The sequence below is a fragment of the Rissa tridactyla genome, chromosome 1, assembly GCF_028500815.1.
Source record: "Rissa tridactyla isolate bRisTri1 chromosome 1, bRisTri1.patW.cur.20221130, whole genome shotgun sequence".
NCBI lineage: Eukaryota > Metazoa > Chordata > Aves > Charadriiformes > Laridae > Rissa > Rissa tridactyla.
The window spans coordinates 76,476,627-76,499,329 of record NC_071466.1 but is presented as its reverse complement, the minus strand read 5'-3'; the positions used below and the strand labels follow the sequence as shown (position 1 = coordinate 76,499,329).

Genomic DNA, 22,703 nt, shown 5'->3' with positions numbered 1-22,703 from the left:
GGAGTCAAAGCAGAGAGCGTCCTTGTGTGTTTATAGTACTGCACGAACTTTCTGAAGCCATTATTATGCTATTTAGAAAGTCTCGTTTAAGCTTTTGAGCAATTTTTGTGTAGCTGTCCTTTCTTTCATGCTTGTGTTTTTTAAATCTACTTAGTGTATTCTTAAATCAGTTTATCATACAGGTGCCCCCTCCTGAAGAGCTTACACTCACTTAGTGGAAAGTGGCAAAGATAATCTTGTGGCCAAGGAAAGTGACTTAGACCCAGAAATTCAAAGAAGTTTCAGTTCTTGATTCTTAGTAATTTCTGAGGCAGTTAAATATATGTAAATACCTGTGACAGGGCCTTAATCTTGCATCTAAGAAGTGAGTCTCTTCACTGGGGTCTTCGCCATTGATTGATGAGAGATCGCTGGCCTGGTTGGAGCACAGTAGTTTCCTTCCATGCCTTGTGCAGCAAGATTTCCCACCACGCTCAGTGTTGAAAGCATTCAGATCCGCATAGTGGTTGCCTGTTCAGGATAAAATCTGTTTGTGACTGATGCTTTAGATGCAGTAGTACTGGGCCTAAGCCAGGAAGGGAGTGTATGTGCTAGTTTAAACATTCATATATGTTAGTAATTTCAAATTAACCCTTTGAGTTGTAGTGGCTGGTGTCAAAGTGTACTGAGGTTAGTTTTCACTATTTAAAAATAAATGAATACTTCTGTGGTAAGAGCACGGAAGGATCTGGCTGTGGTTGACTGTTTCTTTTTTGGCTTTTTAAGAAGGAAGCAGAGCTATCTTCTTCCTCTGCCTTTACAAAAGGGATGTGCTGATGGGAAGAAAAAAAAAAAAAAAAAAAGGAGTAGTTGGCAATGCTGACTTCCCCTTGGCTGATACTAGTACAAGTGCAGTTCCCAGCAGCTGCAGCAAGGGCAGGGTGAGTGTGTGTGTGCTCAGTGAAAATTACAGCTTAATTATCTGTTTCACAGAAACTTAAAGGATGCTGGCAGTGCACTTGCTTTTTTTTAGTGGTGACTAGCAATCTTTAGGAAAGGTTTCTGTGAAGTTTGTGCCAAGGAAACTGATGCCCAGAGGCAGAACTCTCTTACTGTATCTTAGAGGTAAAATTCTGCTCCTGCTGCAAGGAGGCATTCAGATAAACATTGTCTGGGGCGCCTTAAATTGCACGAAAGGGACGATCTTCAGAATTGCCACCTCTGTACCCATGGCAATGTCAAAATATTTTTTTTGCTGATGCATTCACTTGGTTTGTGAGTAGAAAGGCATATTGTCTCAAAATTCACTCTCTGCAACGAAACTTAACTTGGAAAAGATGCAAGTAAGATGCACTTGGCAGTGTGCTCCAATGCTGGCTATTGCCTGCAGAGCTCTGTGTGGTTGGATAACTGGGAACTTCATGCCTGTGGAACGCAGAGTTCATTTAATGCCATGGGCTGTTCTCGGGGTTCACCCACAATTGTTAAACACAAAGAAAACAGCAACTTTGAAGTATCAGATGTCTTTTACTGGGTTTGTTTTATTATGACCGAGTCAGCGTGTGTCTGTCGGCCACAGGGCACCAGAGAGGCTGGTAGGTTAGCCTGAGGAGGAAGAGTTTCTTTCTTTCCAGGGCTGGGTGTAGCCACACTGTGACCAGGGGTGGGAGGGAGGAAATATAACTCTGCAGTGGCATAATCACACCATTATATGCTCAAGTAAACATGCTATACCAGGCTCTGCTGAAGGGGAGGGATACATTTCTGCTAAAAAAAAGCCTCCCTTTTTTTTTTTTTTTTTAACTCTCTCTTCCCCCCCCAGCACCTGATCTGTTGGTAGCAACAGGGAAACCATCTTATATTTCACAAGTGGATTTGATTCTCTCTGTGCTTAGAGGCCTGAGAAAGTAGCTAGAATACGTGCAATATATATTTACATATAAAGTAATCAGACTGACTTTAAAAAAAAAAAAAAAACACCAAAAAAACCCCCCACCAAACCCCAAACAACAAAACCAAAAAAACTTCCTGATCCTGATTTCAGCCAATGTTTGGAAATCTTAGCACTTTCCTCTTGAGCTCTGCTCTTGTGCGAGTCGAGATCAGCATGCTGCTCTGTAGCAGGGACACCTTTTTTGACTCCTGAGCATTTCCTCTGGCATATCATCAGTCTGGAGTACTAGTGTGAACAAATATGGATTTACCTGAGAGCAGACCTCTGAGGAGAGGTGTAAAGACACCTTCCTTTTCCACCCATGTGCCCCCTCAGCATAATCCAGGTGGCATTGCCTGGGTAGATGCTTTCCTTCCACACTGTGTTACATGGTTCTTGCCATACAGTTTTCCCTTTGCCTCTCTGAGGCTGTGTGTGGTATGTAAACGGGTGCTGCAGAGATGTCTTTGAGCCTTACCAGAGGAAGATCTCTGGTTCCATCTCTGTGGCTCAGTGACCAGCTAGCAGTGGACCAGTTCAGGTGGCTGCGTTGCTTGGAGGACGTTAGATGGACAGTATTTATTTATTTCCCTGTGTTAAGCCACATAGGTGTGCCACCTTGTTACCTCCCATCTGCAGAGCAGACTCTGGTTGCTGCTTTTGGCTACAGAGAGCCCCAAAGCTGGAAACATCACAACTGCTTGAAACTTTAAGAAGAGAGGTAGCTAGTTCCCCCTGCCGTAAGTGCGTGGGTAAAGAAACTGCTCTCAAAAGGATCAAGGGAAAAATGTTGGGAGGAGATGTTTTTCATTTACTTGTTTACAAATGCAGGGGGTTTTTTTTTCAATGGATGTTTATATACAATTATTGAGCAGCACATAGATCAAACATAGAACCACATTTATGTACAACTGTCTCTTTATTTTCAATAGTGGTTTTCAAGCACCAATGTGTTTTCCTTAACTATTTAAGTTATTTAAAACCCATTCTCACTCACAGTGGCCCTCCGTTAACCACAACTCTACCCAGCTGGTGTGGCCTGATAGCCCGCTGTCTGACAAGTCCCCAGGTTTACGATGTAAGTAGAATGACTCAATACTTCTGTGTTCTGGTTTTTATTTATTTAACTTCAGCAAACCAGTGTTTTTCTTTTTAGGCAAAAGGTGAGTATGATGTACATATTGCGAGAAAGTGCTGGTTTGTCCTAGGCAGAAAAGATTTGAGATACTCTCCCCTGGGGCAACAGCTTCTGTTAGGAGAAATCGGAGATGATTTTATTGTCAAATACTACATTAAAAAAATAACGTTTAAGGATATTGGAAAATTACAGGCCTAGTCAATAAACTAGTTCAGTGAATCACTTCAAAATATTCAGTCCCTTCCCAAGACTTTTGCACAAGATTCTTTTTCTGTTACTGTTGTGGTTGTGTTGTGGTTTCCTTCAGAGAAGACGCTGACGTATTTACCCATGCCAGAAAGAAATCTGGTAGAGCTTCCCTTCATTGTTTCCTCTGTGAAATTTGAGATCACATTTCAGAAATCATTGATCAGTTACTTATCTCAGTCTAGCAGATCACTACTGTCTTTACAGCCATGTCTTGCAATAATTAATGCTTCATTCTCCTATTACTCTTGCAGGATTTTGATACATGTCACTCCTATCTGTACAGTGCCTCTGAAATCTACAACTTTTTATGACCTGATTGTAACTAAAACCGTAGTGCTATATCGGATCACTTCCATTTGCAGGTTCTCTGGAATGGTAACATCTCTGCTATGTTCAAGTAGTCTCAGACCAGACTTCTATTAATTTTTTCCTAGAAAGTTATGAATTCCACTTGCAACTTTGAAACATTTCCCTGCATCTCTTCCTGGTATCATTAGCATCTCACTTTTACCTGATAGTAACACTTCAAAGAAATTTGAAATGTCTGCTGCTTATTTGGAGCTATTAGTAATGCAAGAAATTGGCCTTGTTCCCGTCTTTGCAGTGCCACTGGAGATCTTAAAACAGATCTAGGCTGGAAGGCATCCATCAGCCTGATTAGCCTACTTGTGTGTTGCCCATGTGTCTATCTGTGTATGATCTTGTAAGATTAGTTATCCAGTAACTGAGAATCTAACCAGAATGAACATGCAAGCTTTGGCTTTCACTTTCTCTAACAGTTGAGCTCTTTCCCCCCCCCCCCCCCCCTTTACTCCTCATTCTTAGCTACTACTGCATGTCGAAACTTATTCTTTAAGTGGATTGCTTCTGTGACACACACACACTCTCGCTTTTGGGATGTTAACTTCATCATTAAAAATGCTTATAAGGCTGCATGCTTTGTTAAGGTGTATAATGTGGAACCTTCACATTGTATTGTGTCTTCTTGTTCCTATTTTGGTGCATTGCTGCGTTAACTTGAAGAATATAATTTTGAGATTTTATTTATAGTGTCTTTTCAAGATTTTGAAACTCTGCAGTTGCTTTATTATTTTCATTTCTTTGCATGGCTGGCTTTGCTATAGGACTTGACTACATGATTTTTATTACTGGCTAAAAGGCTGTGGAATCTTTTTGCTTCCCTATTAAGTTCAGGTGAAGTGACTGAGAGCACCGTGTCTTGGAGGGGGACAGAATCTGCTTGGAATAGTTGTGCTTTTGTGAGGTATTTCCAAGAAAATTTAATGATACATCTGAGAGAATTAAAGACTGAAGACTTTGAATTAAACAAGCAAAAATGTCTGGGAATATTCAACAGAATGTAACGTAACTAGAAAATGTGTTTCAAAAAGTGGTAGTAAATCCTAGATCTCGTTCAGGTGTATGTCTGAGCAGTTATGACATCTACATAGAGAAGAAAGCATACAAGTATGTGGCTATACTAACTGTTTATTTGTGGATTGTTTTCAGCTATTTTTTTTCCTCTGACTTTATTACAACTTATTTAAAATTCATTTTCACTTCCGTGAGTGGGAGTACATATTTTTAATTAGATGCAAGGGGGGTTTTAAAGTTTGAAAGTCAAATAATCTAATTACATGGCCCACGTACAACCTATTCCTAAGTATGAGATCATGCCCTCTAAGCTGGAGTTTGCATGGTGCACATGCAAAGGTCTGAGTCAGCACACAGGGGTGAAGTACAGTGGATTTTTTCCAGAGCTGTCACTATTATTCCTTGCTGGTGTTCTCCCACTGCTTTAAGACTGTGCCACTAGGCTCACCGTTAGGTGTTTCCCACCCAAACAGAATCCAAGTTGGAACTCAAAAGCATGAAAGGTTGCTGTAGGCAGTGTTTAAAATTATAATTTTCAAAAATTCATTGCTATTTTTCTCCCCTGGTGTTATCTTCAGTGCACAACCATTTGGCAGGGCTTTCCAATTTATCCCTAACTAATGTAGGTCACTTTTTTTTTTTCTTCCCTTTTGACATGTCCTTTGAAACTTTTAGGAATTCTCTGTTTCCTAGACCATTTATCCCGTTTGGAAGAATAATCTGCATTATCACCTGCTCTTCCTGATGAAGTACTCCTGGTGATTTTATTTTTTTTTTCATTTGCTTGCTTTGTTCAGGGGTGTATTTTGTGTCTTACACACTCTCCCACCCCTTTCTTTTTTTTTTTTTGAAAGTTTAGTTCTTGCACCATACACAGTGTGAGAACTTGGTATGAAAGCAGAGGGAACAGAATTATTTTTCGAAATATGCAAACCCAGTAAAGAAACTCCATTTGCAGTCTACATAAGTCTTGGAGAAGGTTACTCCCAAAATTGGTAAGAAAACTGTTCAGCCGTGCCTCCCCCCTCCACTTTGTTAGTGGTTCTAACTTCAAAGCAAAAATTGTTTAGTTTCCTTGATGAATTTGAACTCAGCTGAGTAGAGAAACTCCAAGCGGGGCATCAGATTGAAATTGTAACATACTTTGCATGGATACGACTTGATGTTTTTGTGTGGAGCCACAAGATAAGTAACTTCTGATGCAAGTTTTGTCATCCACGATGCCTGCGCTGGATTCAGCTCCAGCAGCGTACGTGGTGGCTACCAGCGCTTTCCATGTGTGGCGTACTTTGCATATGCTTCTTCTTTTTGCACTGCCTTAGGAAGCAATAAAGACTGGCTTTGTAAACAGTAACTCTAAATAAGCTTTAGCCGTTTTAACGTCGCCAGCACGCATTCTTAGGAGCATGAGCAGATTTTACCACAAATGGGGCAAAGCTGTGAGGTCCCTCAGGGTTATGGTCAGCACATCAAAGCAAAATTCAGGCTTTTGTAGGGTTTTGGATTTAGGTACTTAGCTATTCTAATTTGTCAGTTTAAGTAGCGAAGTTCAGACCTATGCTTTTTGAGTGAATTGAAGCTACTCCTACAGAACTGTAGGGGATTGCAGAGGCCAGTTTAGGGTTATTCTTGGAGGAATTTCAAGTCTCTAGGGATCGACTTGGATACGTTTCCTGTCTTTCTTGAAAGAATTGTTAATGCTGCATGAAGCACAGTAGGTTTATTCACCCATCCTCTTTGCTTGCAAACATAGCAAATCCGTATACTACATGGGATTGTTCATGGATGTTCTCTGGGGAAATATATGGAATAAATTGCCTGCTGCTTGCGGTGCTATTCAGAAGTGAAATAAATAAGTGGAACTTGGTTCGTACAAGGCAATGTTTGTTCACTATGTTGAGAGAAAGCTCAGTGTTTTCTCTGGAACGAATCGTGTTTACATACATGTAAGTGTAGCTTGCAACAAACCAGCAAAGACTGAGTTAGGACTTGCCATATAGTATAAAGCCTGTGGCCTTCTCCTTTCGGTATCGTGCTTCCAAGAGCTTTTCAGCCTTTTGGGGAAGCTCAAGTGTAGTGTGTGTTCTTACCAGTTTCTTATCTGACAGGTGGCTGCAAGGATTCGCTGTTAAATAGCATTGTGGAGATGCTCTAGGAGCTTCCTGCAGCCGCTTCATGCGCGGCCCTGGTATGGCAACACCTCCCGGTGCCCTGTTAGCCCTGACGGCCCCCCCTTGGTGCTTCTCCAGGGGCAAACACCATGAAAGGCAACTTGTGGTAGAGCTTCTCAGCTTCTTTGAGTTCTTAAAACATAACCAGTCAACAGTCACAAACTGCCTGCTGCTTACTTGTTTTACTGCTTTTCATCTTTATTTGAATGCCTCTTCTTCAAAAACAGAGTATATAGGGACATCAGATTTTCTTAAACAGCCGATTATTTTGTGTACCCTTTTTAATCATCTTGGTCTTGTCCCTTAGACTTTCACTTTTTTGCAATGGAAAGCTTGTCAAGGTTGTTTCTGCCAACTCCAGCTGAACCCTTTAATTTCTGCCTTGTTTCTTTTTAAGATAGTGACAGTAGTTCAGTGTTTTCTTTGCAATCAAAGAAAGCAAGTGTCCTAAACGGTATTTGCTCTTTGAGAACAGTGCTCTCTATCACACTAACTCTGTCTCTAATAAGCAATGATAAATTTGGGTGCCACGGAGGTTCTGAGAAATTAACATCCATTCTATGTAGGGCTTGTCTTGCACCCAACACTGAACTGCACCATTTCTTTCGCTGGTTTTAGTAAACTCCTGACGCCTCTTCCAGTCCTCATTAGTTAAATATTCTGTATCATCCAGAGGCTTCTGCTGCCTCTTTTTTTTTTTTAATCATTCTGAAATAATGACAAGAACCTTTCCCAAGAAGTTTTATTTAGCCAAGCACTGCGTTTTTCATCATGGATAGGTTAATCAGCATTTTCAGTCCGAAGCGCCCTGCATTCCTGTTCTGCAATACAGGTAGGGCGTTCTAGTCCGGCTGATCACAGGGATCCTATCTCGCATAGCCCGTGCCCTCCTTCCTTTGCCAAAGTGAAAGAAAATTATGTATTTTGAGAATGTAGCCTGATTGGTGTCCAGCCTAATGAGGAGAACGGCAATACGCTCACTTAGATTTCAACTCTCGCTAAGCAGTATGGAGCTATTCACGTGGGAAAATAATTGTTTTCAGCTGTAAGAAGGCAAGCTTATAGTACTGATAGAATTTTCTTCAAATACAAGGAAGCCTCATTTTCTGACCAATTCAGCTGTTGTGCCTTTTACCAAGAACATGTTAAACAGGAGCGAAACGTGGTACAATTGCTTGCTATTGTATTATGCTGTGTAGAGAAATTGAGTGTTCTGTTACATTTTAGCAATTTCTAGTCTCTGACGGTATATTTCATTCCATCTTTGCCAAAATAAATTCGCGGGGTTTTGTGAGATGCTTTCTTAAATGATTTTGAAAACAAAAGGTATCAGAATGAGTTACAAAACTATGAAGCAAGCACTTTCTTGTATCAGTGTTTTGTACTTTTATGGCTCAGGAGCTAGCCATACTTCCAAACAACTAGGTCAAGTAATTCTCTATTTAGTACCAGGTAAGAGTAAGCAAATAGTTTAAAAGAGTGTGGTTAGTTTTCGATCTATAACAGAAATTTGTTGAGGAAGCTTTGAATATAAAGAATTTGAAGCCAGTGAGTTCTTACCAGTTTGCATGAGTCTCTTACTTAATGAACTTGACTAATTAGCAACAGATGCAACTCTGACTTTGTATCTGGAGCGACTTAATTGTGCTTGGTCTCCAGTCTTTTTCCTGTACTGCCTTCTAAATTGTTGTGCCAAAACCAGTGTACTGCTCTTCTCTCCTGTACTCCTGGTAAACTTCCAGTGCTATTAAATCCCTAGTTACCTGTTTCATAATCTAGTTCTTGGATCCAGCTCCCCCTCATCTCTCCACAACAGCAGCAGTTATACAGGGAGCAGTAAGCTGATTTGCAAACACTGGGTTCAAGGTTATTTTTAACATTTCTTAAGGTGGAACTTTACCGCTTACTGCTTCTGCATTGACACGTAGGTAAACTCTTCTGTGCAGTTACCTTCTTGGCAAAGGCTAGATTTTGTGAACTGTAAAAAGGTTTTTCTTCTTTTTTTTTTTTTTCCCCCCCTAGAATCAAGAACAGCTTAGAGAAGAGGATTCTGATTTTATTCTGAATGATGGTGACCTTACTGTGACATACGGTGATACAACAATAACTGCAAACGGTTCTTCTGGCCCCCATACAGCTACCACTAGCCTTGACGGCAGGAGAACAAAAAGTAGTTCAGAGGAAGCACTGGAACGCGATTTGGGAGCAGCAGATCATGAAGTTACAAGCAGGGGTACCCGGCTTGTATTTCCTCTGGAAGACAATGCATGATTAATGACTCAGTAAAAAATAACTCTTGCTCTGTGGAGGGATCAAGGAAGACTGCAGGCCACTGTGTCACTTGAGGTGGGGATGTTTATTTAAACAAGTTAACATGTGTAAGTGGTTTTACTAGGGTCTGAAGATGCCACCTATTTTTTACTCAAGATGCTGACAGTGGGGTTTTCTAAATGTCTGAAAGCAGACGAATGAGAAAACTGGTCATTCCCTTCTTTTCAACCGCATATTGAATCCAAGTATAACTAGCATGCTGCAATTGTCTGGTTCAGCTGCAGCAGCTCTCTCTGAAGAGAGGTACATGAAAACATTGGCATAGAACTGAGCTTGTCTTGGCTTAGCTTGGGAATGTGGAAGAAGAAACATAAACATGATAATTATTAGGAGATAAAAAAGGACGTGTGTGTTTCTGAATGTGGAGAGATCCATTGTTAACTTCTCTCATGAGGCTGAGGAAACTGTCAAGTAAGACGGGGCAGTGTACATCAGGACTACAGGTGCACGAATGCAGGACTCTGTGGGGAACCTGTTACTGCAAGCTTATTTCGTGTATTTCAGGGAAAAAAGGGAAAAGAAGATTTCTTCACTGGCCATGTGTTTAAATAGGAAGGCAATGAGAGCCACTTCTCCCTTTAGCTTTGGGCAACTTGACTATTACTATTAGCCTAACTTACAGTGCCTCAAAAGAAAAGCATCCAGCTTCCTGTGGTCTATGATGTACCTGACCCGACACAAGCCCGGAGCCAGGCGCTCTTGGGTAGAAATCATGAGGTAAAACTTTCTCTCCCTTAAGGTTCTTAAAACGGGATGAAGATAGTTGGAAAAGTATCTTGGGCTGGGGAAAACAGCAGATAAGAGGAGGAGGGGGAAAAGAGGAGAGGAGAGAAAGAGAGAGAGAGAGAGGCAGTGTTGAACTTGCATGGAACCATGAGGTTTCATATTGCTCAGAAGAATCCATGGACTCTGCTTACAGTTCTTATGTGTGACAAACAGCAAACATCTAATTAAACAGACAAACAAATACTACTGGCTTTGCCATTTGTGACTATCCTAAAAAAAAAAAAGGTGTTTACTGTTGTTCTCTTTTGCGGAGTAGATGTGAAACCTCTGTGGGGCATTGCACAACAACATATAATCTACAGAAGTGATGAACTGTAGTATCATCTTAAATGTGAAAAGGGAAAAATCTTTGCCTAGTATTTAGCCCACTTACACGTAGGCTAGCTTTAACTTATCGCTAAATGCTTTTTAATTTCCGTATGAGGAGGTATCATTGTCTCTGCCAATAGCTGAAGAACTTACACTTCCAAGAGCAGTTCAGCTATTCAAAGCATGCTGAAACGTGACTTCATTCTCATGTCTCAAAAGGTTTATTTTTTTAAAGAGTTCTGTGGCCCCCTAATGTGTTGTAATACCAGTTTGTCTAAAAAGTGTGGTTTTTCTTGCTTCCATTTCAGTTGTTCCTCTCATAAAATTGTGTGTGAGTAAATACCCACTCTGTTTTTCCTTAACTATTAAACTTAATGGGCTAACTTCAGTACGAGAACTTACTGCTGCAGAGAAACATTGCAGTCCTATTGTCTAGTCTGCTTTCTTTCAAATGTGTTCTCTAACGAGTGATCTACCTCCTTGTCTGTCCCTCCCATGTAAGTTTGTAAAGGGCATTGATCTGTAATGACTGGCTGACATTATTAAGAGACACGAGGAAACCAGAAGCTTTTTTGTGGAAAAACTGAAAGAGCAACACAATCTGAGCTCTGTTCTTAAATGGTGAAGAGTAACAAACCCTGATGAAGCTCTCTGAGCAGAACAACTCCTTTTTGGTTTTCCTCTGCTTTCAAGGAAGACAAAGCAGATAACAATGTCCATGCTAATTATACTGTTTACATGGCTTGGTTTTTTGTTTTCTTTATTTAAGTGCTCTGGCAGTAGGAAAAGTAGTTTCCTCCTAAATTGCGAAACCAATTGCCTTCATTTTGGACAAGTCTTTCAGACCTCAGCTGTCAATGCTGAGTGAGGACTTGAGACTTCTACAACAATTAGGAATTATTGGCTGAGTCATACGTACCAAATTTTGGGTTGAGACAGTGCAATTTACACAAAATAAATGGACTTAACACAGTGAGGCAAATCTCTACGTGCAGCTTGAAGCTGAATCTTACCAAATCACTTTGGCTGAAAAACAGAGCTTTATGCAGAGAGAGATCTGTTCTCTGGAAGAAAGATTAGGTACGGATTTTGGAAGTAGAAATTCTGTTTCATTAGCTTCCTCAGGAAGGCTGAATCTCTTGAAAGGATCAATAAACCATCCCTGTGCAGATGCTTCTTTGTCTGTGTTTTTAGTTCCCCCAGCAAAGGTATACAATTGAATGAAGTCCACCAGTAAGCCCAAAATGTGGTTGTGAAAGAGCAGCCAAACTAGCTGCATCATTGGTGAGAGGTGAGGAATCTAATAGTCTAACTTTATATTCAAAAATTACTTAAACGCTTACCCAACATGGTGAGGAGAGGCCTGTATACACAAGTTTCATTTTTATTCATATATTACAACAATGAATTTTATTCCTTGATTTTTATCTATTTTTCATTTTATCTCTTCTTCCAAAATTGGACTTCACTGTTGTCAAAACATACGCTAAAACATCTAGCCTCTTCTTACACCGGACACTGATCCTTGTACCAAATTGCCAAGGGCCTCTTTTACTGAGAAAATGGGAAAAACAAAACCAACCCTCCTTGTCCTGAAACACTCTCTAACAGATCCTTTTTTCTTGTGTATATTCTTTTGAAAGAGTAGTTTAATACGCTCAATTCCTATCCAGCAAGATCCTGAGCTGGCAAGAACTTGACCGAACCGTACCGGCAAATGTGTATTTTCTTATAAACTTGGTGTGAGGTTTTGAATAGAAAAACACAGCTTAAGGTTGTAATGAACAGCAATCGATACGTACTAGTATCCTCTTCAAATTGAAAAAGAAAACCTGTAAGATGATGGTCTTCAGTGCAAGAAGTATTGCTCTACTAGCGTAGGATGTTGCAGCTTACAGGGCTGCCCTGGTACTTGGGGCTGGGTGATTTCTCCTTGTAGATTTTTGTTTGCTGCGTCGTCAACTTACTGCTGAAAATCTTCACCTGAAGTTGCCGAGGAATCTGCGAACTTCAGTCCCTGGAGAAGGAAAAAAGTCGTCCCTAATCTTATTTCAGTGTTTTGTAGAAGCGAGTACTGACAGTAAGGCAAGACTGTTTTGCAGTTGCTTGAATTCCCATGCAAAAATATCTTTCCGATTTACTTGTGTTAAAGGCCACAGCAATTCCCAAGTAGTACACGAACATTATATTTAAACAGATTAAGAAGCCATCTAACCTCTCCTCTCTATTCATCTTCACCCTTTGGGGGGCAATTACGTTTGGAAGAACACACAAAAAAAAAAAATCTAGAAAGCTGGCATTTTTGTGCTTTGCTTGCTAGTTCGTTCAGTGTGTGTGAGAAATGATTGTGTTTTGAGTCACTTGTACAATATTGCACGTTTTGTGCAAAAGAGCAAATTCTGTGAATTTCCATGGGATTACAGGCAGTTTATCAGTTAACGCTGAGTAGCTGTGAGCAGGCCCTGTGACTGTTAAGAGCAGCACCGTGGCAGCCTCCCTACAAACACGGGCGTAACACTGGATTTTTTTCAGGGTGCTTTTTGTGAGAGGTGTTCAAAGCGCTGTTTCCATTGGCTTCGGCACGAGCTCTCGTGTTCTTATCTTGAGTTATCAGAAAGGATGAATGCTATGACAAGTGTGTTTATGCTGTACGTTACGTGTCTGCTATGCAGAGGAAGGGAACAGTGTAAGCTACCTTTTCTGATAAGGACTGAACAAGGGTAAAGTATCACATACTTGGTACTTGACCAAGCCTGGCCCTGTTTCAAGGATGCAAGTTTTTTGACCTATGAAAGAGCAAAAACGATTTTTTTTTTCTTTTTTTTTTTTTTTTTACACTGAAGGAATTGCCTTTGGGGAAAGAACTGCAGAAATTTGAACTGGAGGGGGAAAAAAAAAATCTAAGTTTTTTTGGTTGAACGTCTAAAGAGCTGATCTGAAGCAAGCGCGTATCAAAGGTTAAAATGATGTCTGCTACTACCACTATGAGAACTACTATGTTTTACTTCTAGGGGGAGGGAAAGGCCTCACAGTAGGAAGTCTAATAACCTCAATAGCTAGCATGAGCAGCTTATAATAACTAGGAGGCTAGATCCTGTGACTTTAATCTTTTATAATCAGTGAGACAATTTGTTGATGGGCATGGAAAGCACGGTCCTTCTTGTGTAAGTTCAATTTAACTTGAACTGCAGTCGCTCTTCCGACGGTATTGGTCAGAGGAGCTTCTTTGAGTCTAATTCTGAATAGTAAGACCCTGGAAACTAATATGCTTCGCATGCTTTTCAAAGGAAGGTTCACTGTTTCTTTTAACTCTGTTTGAAGTAGCTCAGAGGAATAACACGCTTGACCTCAGCCTTGGCAGGCGTGGTCTCTGTTTCTGCACAAGTGTGGGAATGGAATTTGAGTAACCAGAAGCCTCAACTTCATGTGCTTTTCTTTAAGATGCGGGTGACGGGAGGACCTTTTGGGGGGAGAAACCAGAGGACTCACAGATGCATCAACAGGGACTATTCCTCTCCAAAATACTGAACTCCTGACCCGCTGAAACTTAGAAGCAAGGGAGGATAAACCATGACCAGGAGGCACAGACCATCCAGCAGGAAAGCTGCCTGTACATAGTCGGTTTGGGGTATATACCATCTCGGTCATAATCAGAGTCACAGAAAGTAGGACAGAGCTGCTAAGTAGTTTGAACGCATTCTTGAGGGAAAAACATGTCGAATAACAATTTTAAACGTCCCTAGCTTGAAAAACGCTCTTTGTAAGGAGCAGCCCGTGCAAACCTTATTTGCTGCGCAGGAGGAAGGTCTTCCTTCCCAAGTTTGGGCAGGAGAGTTTAATGCTGCAGAGTGAGAAACCACAGATACTTCTTGGCCTGGGATTTTTGGGAGTGCCCTTCTGAAAAATAACTTCCACTAGAAATGAGCCTGCAAAGTGAAAGAGAAGGAAAGTGGGGAGGAAATAGTGAATTACAAAGCCAGGAAATGGCTTAAACAGGCAGCTTTACTGTGGAAACAGCACTGTAAACAGCTGCTACTCTTAATCTTGCAGTCCTAAAAGCTGAAAAGTTACCTGGACTCCTGCATACCTTATGCTAAAACAAGGGCAATGGGATAATGCAAAAGTAATTAAACTACCCACATCCTAATTGATCACAAAACAAAAGTCTTTCACTCAGAAGCACTGACTTGCTTCTACTCCAGAGCAAGGCGAGTAACTTTGAACAATTGCTAAAAAAAAAAAATACAATCTCACATCGTTACTATGTTTTCGTGAATGTAAAAAGCCTTTAGTAATTCTGAAAGTAGTTCGAGGGCAACGTTAGTCTGATAAATATGGAGGTGCCTTACAACATGCATACATACAAACAGGCTGTAAATGTTTGGCCAATCCTGTTTGAATCTGTGTTGCAGACTCGAACGAAATTCCGTATCTTAATTTGATACCGGCAATTTATACAAGCTTTTGCTATGGAGATTAAACAGTTGCGATAAAAGTCCTAGAATCGGTTTGGATTTTCAGGTAATAAAATGATCTATCTGGTTTGGATGCTTTATGCAAGACACCTTTATCCTATGCTACTTTCTTGATCACAGTCTGTTTTGCTCCACCTTACGTGGACTTGCAGACCAAAACGGGGTTTGAAGCTTTATTTAGGGACTGAAACTTGCCTGGGAGAGACAGATCATAATAATTTATACCGGAATAAAGGACTTCATTGGTTGCCTGCACTGTCTACGTCGGGGAACTTGGTGGTGTAGGAAGGCGTCAGCAGGGAGGAAGAGAAGCCCTGGCTTTTTGAATGCCTGGTTATGCTGCTGTGGATCAAGCCGGTGCCTCTCCCAGGTTCGCGTACAGTAGTACAGAGCCAGAAAGGGTTTGTCCTGCTGCGTGCAAAGGAGCAGCGGTCTTTGTCCTAGGGCAATTAAAAACATTTGGGTTAGTTCTAGCTTTTGTTAACATAATGTTTTTTAATTTGCTTTTCTGATGCCCCTGATTTCCTGCATTTTTTTTTTTTAACATTTTGGAGCTTGAAAGTATCCCATATAAACACATTTAGTACGTATTTTAAAAAGGGAGCGGGGCCGAATGGTCAGACTCAATTTTTGCGTCTGAGCACAGTGTCAGAGCTGTGTTACATAGCCAGTTTATGCAAATTTGGTTAATTAGATAGTAATAATTTGAAATACTGCACTGAAAGGTCACTTTCCCACTTTCATTTGGAAAAAAACAGATTTGCATTCCCTCAGAGAAAGTGAATGCTCAATTTAAAAGGGTTTTGCTGCAATGTTAAAATACTTAACTTTAGGCTACGAGAAATAGATTGGATTTATTTTTTTAACTAGTGAAGCCTCTGAAGTTGTTATTACAGAGGCAGGGAGAAGTAGGTCGTGCGGTTCCCTGTTATAACATATTCGTGAATCTTATTTCCAGGTTTTAGTTTAATCAAGGAGGTTATCATCCACTGTCTGATTCTGAATTTCAGTCCTAAATTGCCTGGCTGAATGCCTCGATGTTGACGCAGGTTAATACCAGAAAGCAGAACACCAGAAGATCCTCTCCTGGATCGTAACAGCCGATCAGTAACAGTCGTTGTGAAATAACAGGTTCCAGCACAGGGGGTCACTTGAGGTGAGTTTGTCTGATTTTAGTTTGGGATATCGGAAGCAAAGAAAGGGATATGACCCGTAGCTGGTTTCGGTGGAGCAGGGAGAATGTAAACCATGTCAGAATGTCTCAAATTTGCTTCCTTCCTTTAAGGGAGACAGGCTGCCTTGCCTTTCCTTTGCAGTTACAGGATGCGTGCTACGGGTTTGCTGTGTATTAGTTCTGATCTGTTCGTAAAGCACAAAATAAGAAGCAGCATTTTACCCGTTTTCCATTTGTTTGCCATTCTCAGAACGCTTACCCGCTTGTCGTTTAAGATACAAGCACGTCAGGAAGGTTGCAGGAGGTGTCTCAAGGTTACTTCAAACACAAAAACGCAGTTGGTGTCCAAAGCATATCACGCTGTCCTGACTAAGACTGCTATGGTAGACGGTCTGTCCACAACTGTTGGTAACTTCTGTTCCCTTGTTATCAAAGCACCTAAAGCCTGTGTGGTGTGATGGGTTTAAGCTGGGGGTGGGTCGCAACGTGTGTTAAGTCCTCTCCTTCCTAGAGATAGTGTTGTGTGTGCAAGGAATTGGGTGCTACTGCACCAAACATCTTTAAAAACGCTGAAGTAATTGCGGTAAGAGGTTCAGTAGAACTGGAAGATACTGTTGTATCTCCTGATACATCCTCTTCATAGTGTTGACAGCTACAGCAGCAACCGTCTTTGCAATATTTGCAGTTTAAGCTGTGAGGATTTAAGAAGGACAACAGCTCTCTGCAGTGTCAGGGCTCGGTTTCTTGGTCTCAAGCAGTAAGCGCAAGGATGTCGTGCAGATGCTCTGAGCCCTAGTTTGGGAGCTCAGTATTCCAATGAGGTTAAATGGCAAGGGATTATCCTTTAGCTACAACAGTGGGTGGGGAAGAGAGAAAAAGCAAAATACTGTGAAAGCTCTCCATGTCGTGGGGATAGTAGTAGTGGAGGAGGGGGAACAGAAACACCTACCGGGCTGACTGCCATGGCTGATTTGTACATACTTAGCTAAACATTCAGTTGCGAGGACAAGATACTGCGGTAATTTCAGCTTTGTTTGAGGGTGCTGATTAAGGCTTCATCCATGCTTTCCTTTGTCAAGAGAAGAAATGCTAGTGCTGCTTGGAGCTCCTGCTCTGCCGGCAAGTTTCAGGTTAGGTATGAAGGTGGTGTTACCGTTCCAGGTCAGCAAAGTACTTCATCTTTCCATTTCTTCTTAGTACTCCCTTACTTCACACAAACCTTGGAGTCACTGGGAAGTGGGAAGCACACTGGGAAATGGGAAGTGTTGTTAGCTTTTGTGGAGCTTTTTGTGGAGTTTAGCTTCACTAGAACAAATAATCACATTTGTCATCTGTGGTCAAGTCAGAAATACGTCATCACTTCTTACTTATCACAGAATCACAGAATGATTTGGGTTGGAAGGGAGCTTAAAGATCACCCAGTTCCAACCCCCTGCCATGGGCAGGGACACCTCCCACTAGCCCAGGCTGCTCAAAGCCCCATCCAGCCTGGCCTTGAACACTATTTAATAGTAGTGCAAAACTTACTGTGGTTTGACATATAAACTCCATATTTCAGCTCAGAAATGAAAAGGGCTCATACTGGCAATTTCCTCAAGGCAAAGCTAGCAACTCAGCCCCCTTCTTACAGTACAGAACTGATCTGGGGTTCCTTTCCTTAAAATGTATTTAATCATTCCCACCTGGGAGCATCCAACAGTTGCTCAAATATCCCTTTATTTCAAGAAGGGCTGTAAGCTATGACTAAAAGTAAACATTATTATACGGAGAAATAAAATATATATTTATGTCAATATGGCGGCGATCGTGAGGAGATATAACTTCTAAATCTAGAAAGGAGTGATCACACAGACAAAGGAGGTCTGGATGATGTACTTAATTTTATAAGATGACATTTGGAAAGTCCTTCCGCAAGAAGTCTTGCCTTATGCTGTCTTAGTCGCTGTAGGAAAAGGAATCTATCAGGATTAATAACTGAGCATTTATTCTTGGTTCTGTTCCTTATCTTTTCACCAGTTTTCACAAGGGAGAGAAGTTGCTAGCAGTGTCATCCAGAGGTTTGTGCTGCTGGATCTGGAGAAGGGAGTGAGTAGAAAAGAGAAAAACGTGTGGGATATTCAGTTACTCAGGATTATGGAACCCAAGGTTGACTGTAAAATGTGGGGTAGTGCTTAGTCAAAAACACGTCCAGCTGCACAAGTGCAACCACCTATAAAATAGCTGTTTCCTTGTGAGAAAGAGCTTGGAATGATTCTGCTTAGTGTTCAGAAGAGAGCAGGAACGATTAAAAAGTCAAACAATGTTGGTAACTGAAGCCAGAATCACAAACCTTCTGTTGCTCTACAAATCCCCCATGTGTCCCTGCCGCCAGCATCCCACGTAGCTTTGGTCATCATTGAAAGGACATTAAAAAAACCCGAAAAGGCAGAGAGGAGGGCAAAAAGGTAACCAGAAGTACAATCTTCATGTGATGAGTAAACACCTGTGCTGTTTCAGTTGGGCAGAAGAGATGGCAAAGGAAGATCTGGTACGGTCTTGTAAAATTAAAAATGGCATGGCAAAGGGGAACAGGGAATAGTGATTCACCCGTTACTAAAACAAACGAAGAGGGTACAGGCTGGCGTCAAGCAGCAAATCAAAACCAGAGGCAACGCCATTACCCTAAGCAAATAGTGAAACTTGCAGTTCAGAAGCATATTAACAAGTTCAGAAGTCAGCCTTTCTGACAGACCAGCCGCACCGATAGCCGCTCCACACAGTCCAAACCTGGCCTCTGCCTCAGGCACTCCCCGACAACTCCCCAGGAGTTGGGGAAGGACTAAGGACGTGTTCCGTTGCGTTGCTTCCCCTCAGCATGGCCTGGGGCAGGTACCGCTGCTGTGAGGTGCTGGGGTTTTTCTCATCCACAGGCACGCGGAGCGAGCTAGTCTGAGTTTTTCAGTCAGAGGTGAATGCTGGAAACGGGTGCCTTCTGTTAACCCCTCTGCTGTACCGGTACAGACCCGGGCTGGGGAGCCGAGGGGTCGGTGCAGAAGCTGCTCGTTAGCGTTGTCCACAGCAGCAACGCGCGAGTGGCTTTGAGAGGTGGAGCCTACGCAGAATGGGAATTCCGGTGTAAGGCACTAGTGGACAGTCTTGTTTATCTTGCATTATCTTATCGGGCATTTTACACCAAAGCCACGCTAGTTGCGTACAAATTGATGGGTTTGTTACTGCAGTCAACAGTTAGCATCGGGATTCTTTTACAGCTTAATGAAAACTCACACCTCAGGATAAGTATTTCCCCTCACACCTTGCACTTTTTCCATGAGAACACTGAAGAAAGCTTATGAAATCCCTGGCAAGGCTTCTGCTCACAGCGTGGCCGTTTCTGAGCAGGGACGGTCTTTCTCTTCCCAGTGACGCAGCCGGAGGGTTTTGCCGTACTTTGCGTGCAGTGAGGCACTTGTGGATTTTCTGAGTGCAGTATCATCCACAGAGTCAGCAAATCTGAGCATGAAATATTACAGTTCCGGCCGAAGGAGGTGAAACCCACCTTACGCTATTCTTGTTGTCTCACTTCCTTATAAATAACCGGAAGCCGTGTCTCCCGTCGTTAAAGAGATGTAGCGTTTTGACTGTATTTGTTGTCCATTCTGGTCAACAATGAGGTTTTAAAGAGAAGTTATTTTAGAAAGAAGTGGTTCTTGATCCTTTCCAGATGGAAAGTTTGGCTGAAGAGCACGGGATGCTCTACGTTTGGGAGCGTGACTTTACTCGTTCACTGTCGTACCGCAGATGCAAAGCGTGTGCTTGCTGACAAGGCAGCGCGGGTACCTCTGTTCCTCTGTCTGCTTTTGGTGACAGCAAACTGCCCCCTGCGCTGCAGCTCAGCCTGCGGTCGAGAAGGGAAGCTCTGCAGTCAGTCTGCGGGTGAGAAGCGTATCGGGTTTTACAGGTAAGTTGTGAAGTTCAGAACGGTTACTTCATGAGAAAGGGGCACTTCTTCAACATTACCAAGTGTTATCTTGAAAAACTGAGACCGACGAAAATTACAGCTATTTCCTGCCCACAGCTACAGAGCCCCTTTTGTCGGGAGGCCCAAGAATTGATGCTTTTAAGCCTAGTTGTTTTCAACTCGTTCTCTTTTTTTTTTTTTTTTTTTTGTTCAATCCAAATAAACCATTCTTCTTTTGCTTTTGCAATGTTTTCCTCAAATATGTGGGAGCTTCCTTCTAAAAATAAGCTTTTTAAGGGTAGTCAGTAAATTTTCAGTACGCTAACATCAGCTGAATGTTTGAACTGGATCAAACAAGGGAGGAGGGGAAATAATGACAGGAGATGGTGATCAGAATTAAAGTACAGTGCTGCTTGAAGAGCCACAGATGTTCTGCACACTGTCTCTTTCCCCCAGCCATTCTGTGTATTCTTAAATATAATCAATAAAGGATGCGTAAGTGTTTATCAGTCGAACATAGCTTCTGTTCCAAGATTAACGCACCTATGATGTGACTGAGCTCAAGAATCTCAAAGCAACTGAATTTTGTTAATCCATTTACCTTCTCTTTTCCCTAATCAAGAGTGGGTTCACAAAGTAAAAATTATTCCTCCTAAACTAATCCACGCTCCAAGACAAAGTGATTTCTGCAAAGCACGTGAAGTAACATAAGATGTGTATGGTTCTGAAGTTAGGAACTGTTTTATTTCCTTTTTTTTTTAAAGAAGAAAAAAGTGACTTACATTCAGTTTTGTGTAGTGTAATGTTTGAAAATGTGAGTTTTTCTAAATACACTACATGTTCTGAGCCATTTGATCAATGAAAAAAAAATTCTCAAATTAATCTCTATTAAAAATCTAAAACAAAACCAAGTCTGCTCTCTTGTTATGGGACAAGAAATAGTATTTAAATACTAAATTATTACATACAATCTGAAAAAGGGACGCATAACCTGAGGTAAGAATACGGGTATCTTGAAAACACACTTTGTTCTAGAAAAGATGAGTAATTAAACGCATGCCCCGGCTGTAGACAGAAAGTTGGGTTATGGTGTGAAATTTTCAAAACCAACCGCAGTACTGAAACGTGCCTGTCTTTCTTTAGGATCTCCAACCTCATCTTTCCGGCAGTGCTTTTAGTCTTTATACCAAAAAGAGGAAAGGGCTCTTCTCCATGCTCAGTCACACCTCATCTCTCACTGTACGCGAGCCGTCCCGTGCAGAAAACCGCTTCTGTCCTGTCGTACCCGTGAGTTTGTCTTGTGTGGCGACGCTGGGTTTTAAATTGTCAAACAGGAGTTGGGCTTGCTGGGAGGCAGAGCTTTCCTGGCATGCTCCGCTGTGCCCCAGGCGGCATCCTCCCAGGCACCGGACCGGCCGCCGGCTGCTGTGGGGATGGATGCAGCCACGGAGCTCCAGCAGCCTGCTCCCACCCGCGTCCCTCACTACCCAGACCTTGAGAAACACAGCGCAGCTGAGTTCTCCAAAAAGTGGGATTACAACTGTATGTATCTGTGGGTCGGGCTTTTCAGCCACAGGAGGAATTTGGGTTTCGACCCCAGAGAAGCCGCAGCGTTGAGCAGTTTAAGGCGGTGAAAGGGAGGGGAGCCCAGGGTGTGCAGGTGCAGTTTTGTCTAATGGACCGTGGGAGAAAGTCTCCTCAGGCACAAGTAACGCCCACGTTGGCAAAACCCCGCTGCAAAAATAAACAGGACAAAACATGATTTACCCTGGCGATCGGTATTTAGAAAGGGAGGAGAAGGGAATCAAATCCATCAAGTTTTCCATCAAATGGAAACGAAACTGCCCTCAGGTGACTAAAAGCTATCAATGGCTGCATGCTTCAACAAAGATGCCATAGCTGCGTGGGGCAGAGGCAGCAGTAAGAAAAAAGAAAAAAAAAAAAGCTCCTAAAGAGGAAGGTGGTCCATCCTGGGCCTTTATTCAAGCCAATTTGGAAAAATGGTTGTGCATTTTTTTTCTTGTAGAAGTTCACACTTTATTTGGACAGTAATACTATGTGTGTATGAAAGCGCTTGATTACAGTGATGAAGCTAATTTTACCTGTTGGCAGTTATTACAAGACCTGACTGTCCGAAGGATGTAAACTTTGCTCTGTACTGATTGCACTTATGCTATTACAGGTATTCAAATTACTGCTGACGCTTGGACGCTTCTAGTACTACAGCTGACTTAGCTTAAGGAGTAACTATCACCTTCCTCTGATAGATTTTACCTTTACTGGTTTAAAACCACTCGATATTGGAATGATGATTTCCCGGGCAGAGCAGTGATGAAGCCCTGCAGACATTCAGAAATAAGTCAGGGGAATTATTCCGTAGGACCCTATACTGCATTCCCCACATCAAAGCATCCTTAGAAGATGAAAAAGTTGTATTAATTAAATGGCTACCTCAAAATTATTCTAGCTGTTCTGTAACAGATCACAGGAGACTTCTCTCCCCTTTCTCCTTCCGCTCCCATGCAATAGTAATGATTTTGAAAATAAACTTTATTAAAGGCCCAGCCTAACTCTTCGGAAGGGTGGGATTTTTGCCATGAGGACGCGGCATCACCCACCTGCTCTGGAGCCAGTACAGGGGTTTCACTCTCTGCCCCCACCCACTGAGGAGTGCTCCAGGGCCAGCCTGGGGGAGCTCAGTGTCTCGGAGCTGGAATTCCTCCCAGCAGGAATCTGTGGAGCCGTAGGTACGGGCATGACCGGACACGACTCGACAGCTCCAAGTAACCTGAAAGTCAGTTTAGAAATAAACCGAGTTTATTGAGTCTTAAAACTGCCGACTAACTT

General features: G+C 42.0%; 1 protein-coding gene across 2 annotated transcripts in view; it reads left to right on the top strand.

Annotated features, from left to right (window-relative positions):
• Positions 1 to 20,966, top strand: part of SLC9A7 (solute carrier family 9 member A7) — an 82,899-nt gene extending 61,933 nt beyond the window's left edge. For both annotated transcript variants that reach the window (XM_054196953.1, XM_054196946.1), the window contains 2 exons: positions 2,885 to 2,990; positions 8,867 to 20,966. In XM_054196953.1, coding sequence (XP_054052928.1) covers positions 2,885 to 2,990; positions 8,867 to 9,115 — 355 coding nt within the window. In that variant the 3' untranslated portion in view covers positions 9,116 to 20,966. The remainder of the gene's footprint in view (positions 1 to 2,884; positions 2,991 to 8,866) is intronic.
• The last annotated feature ends 1,737 nt before the right edge of the window (positions 20,967 to 22,703 follow it).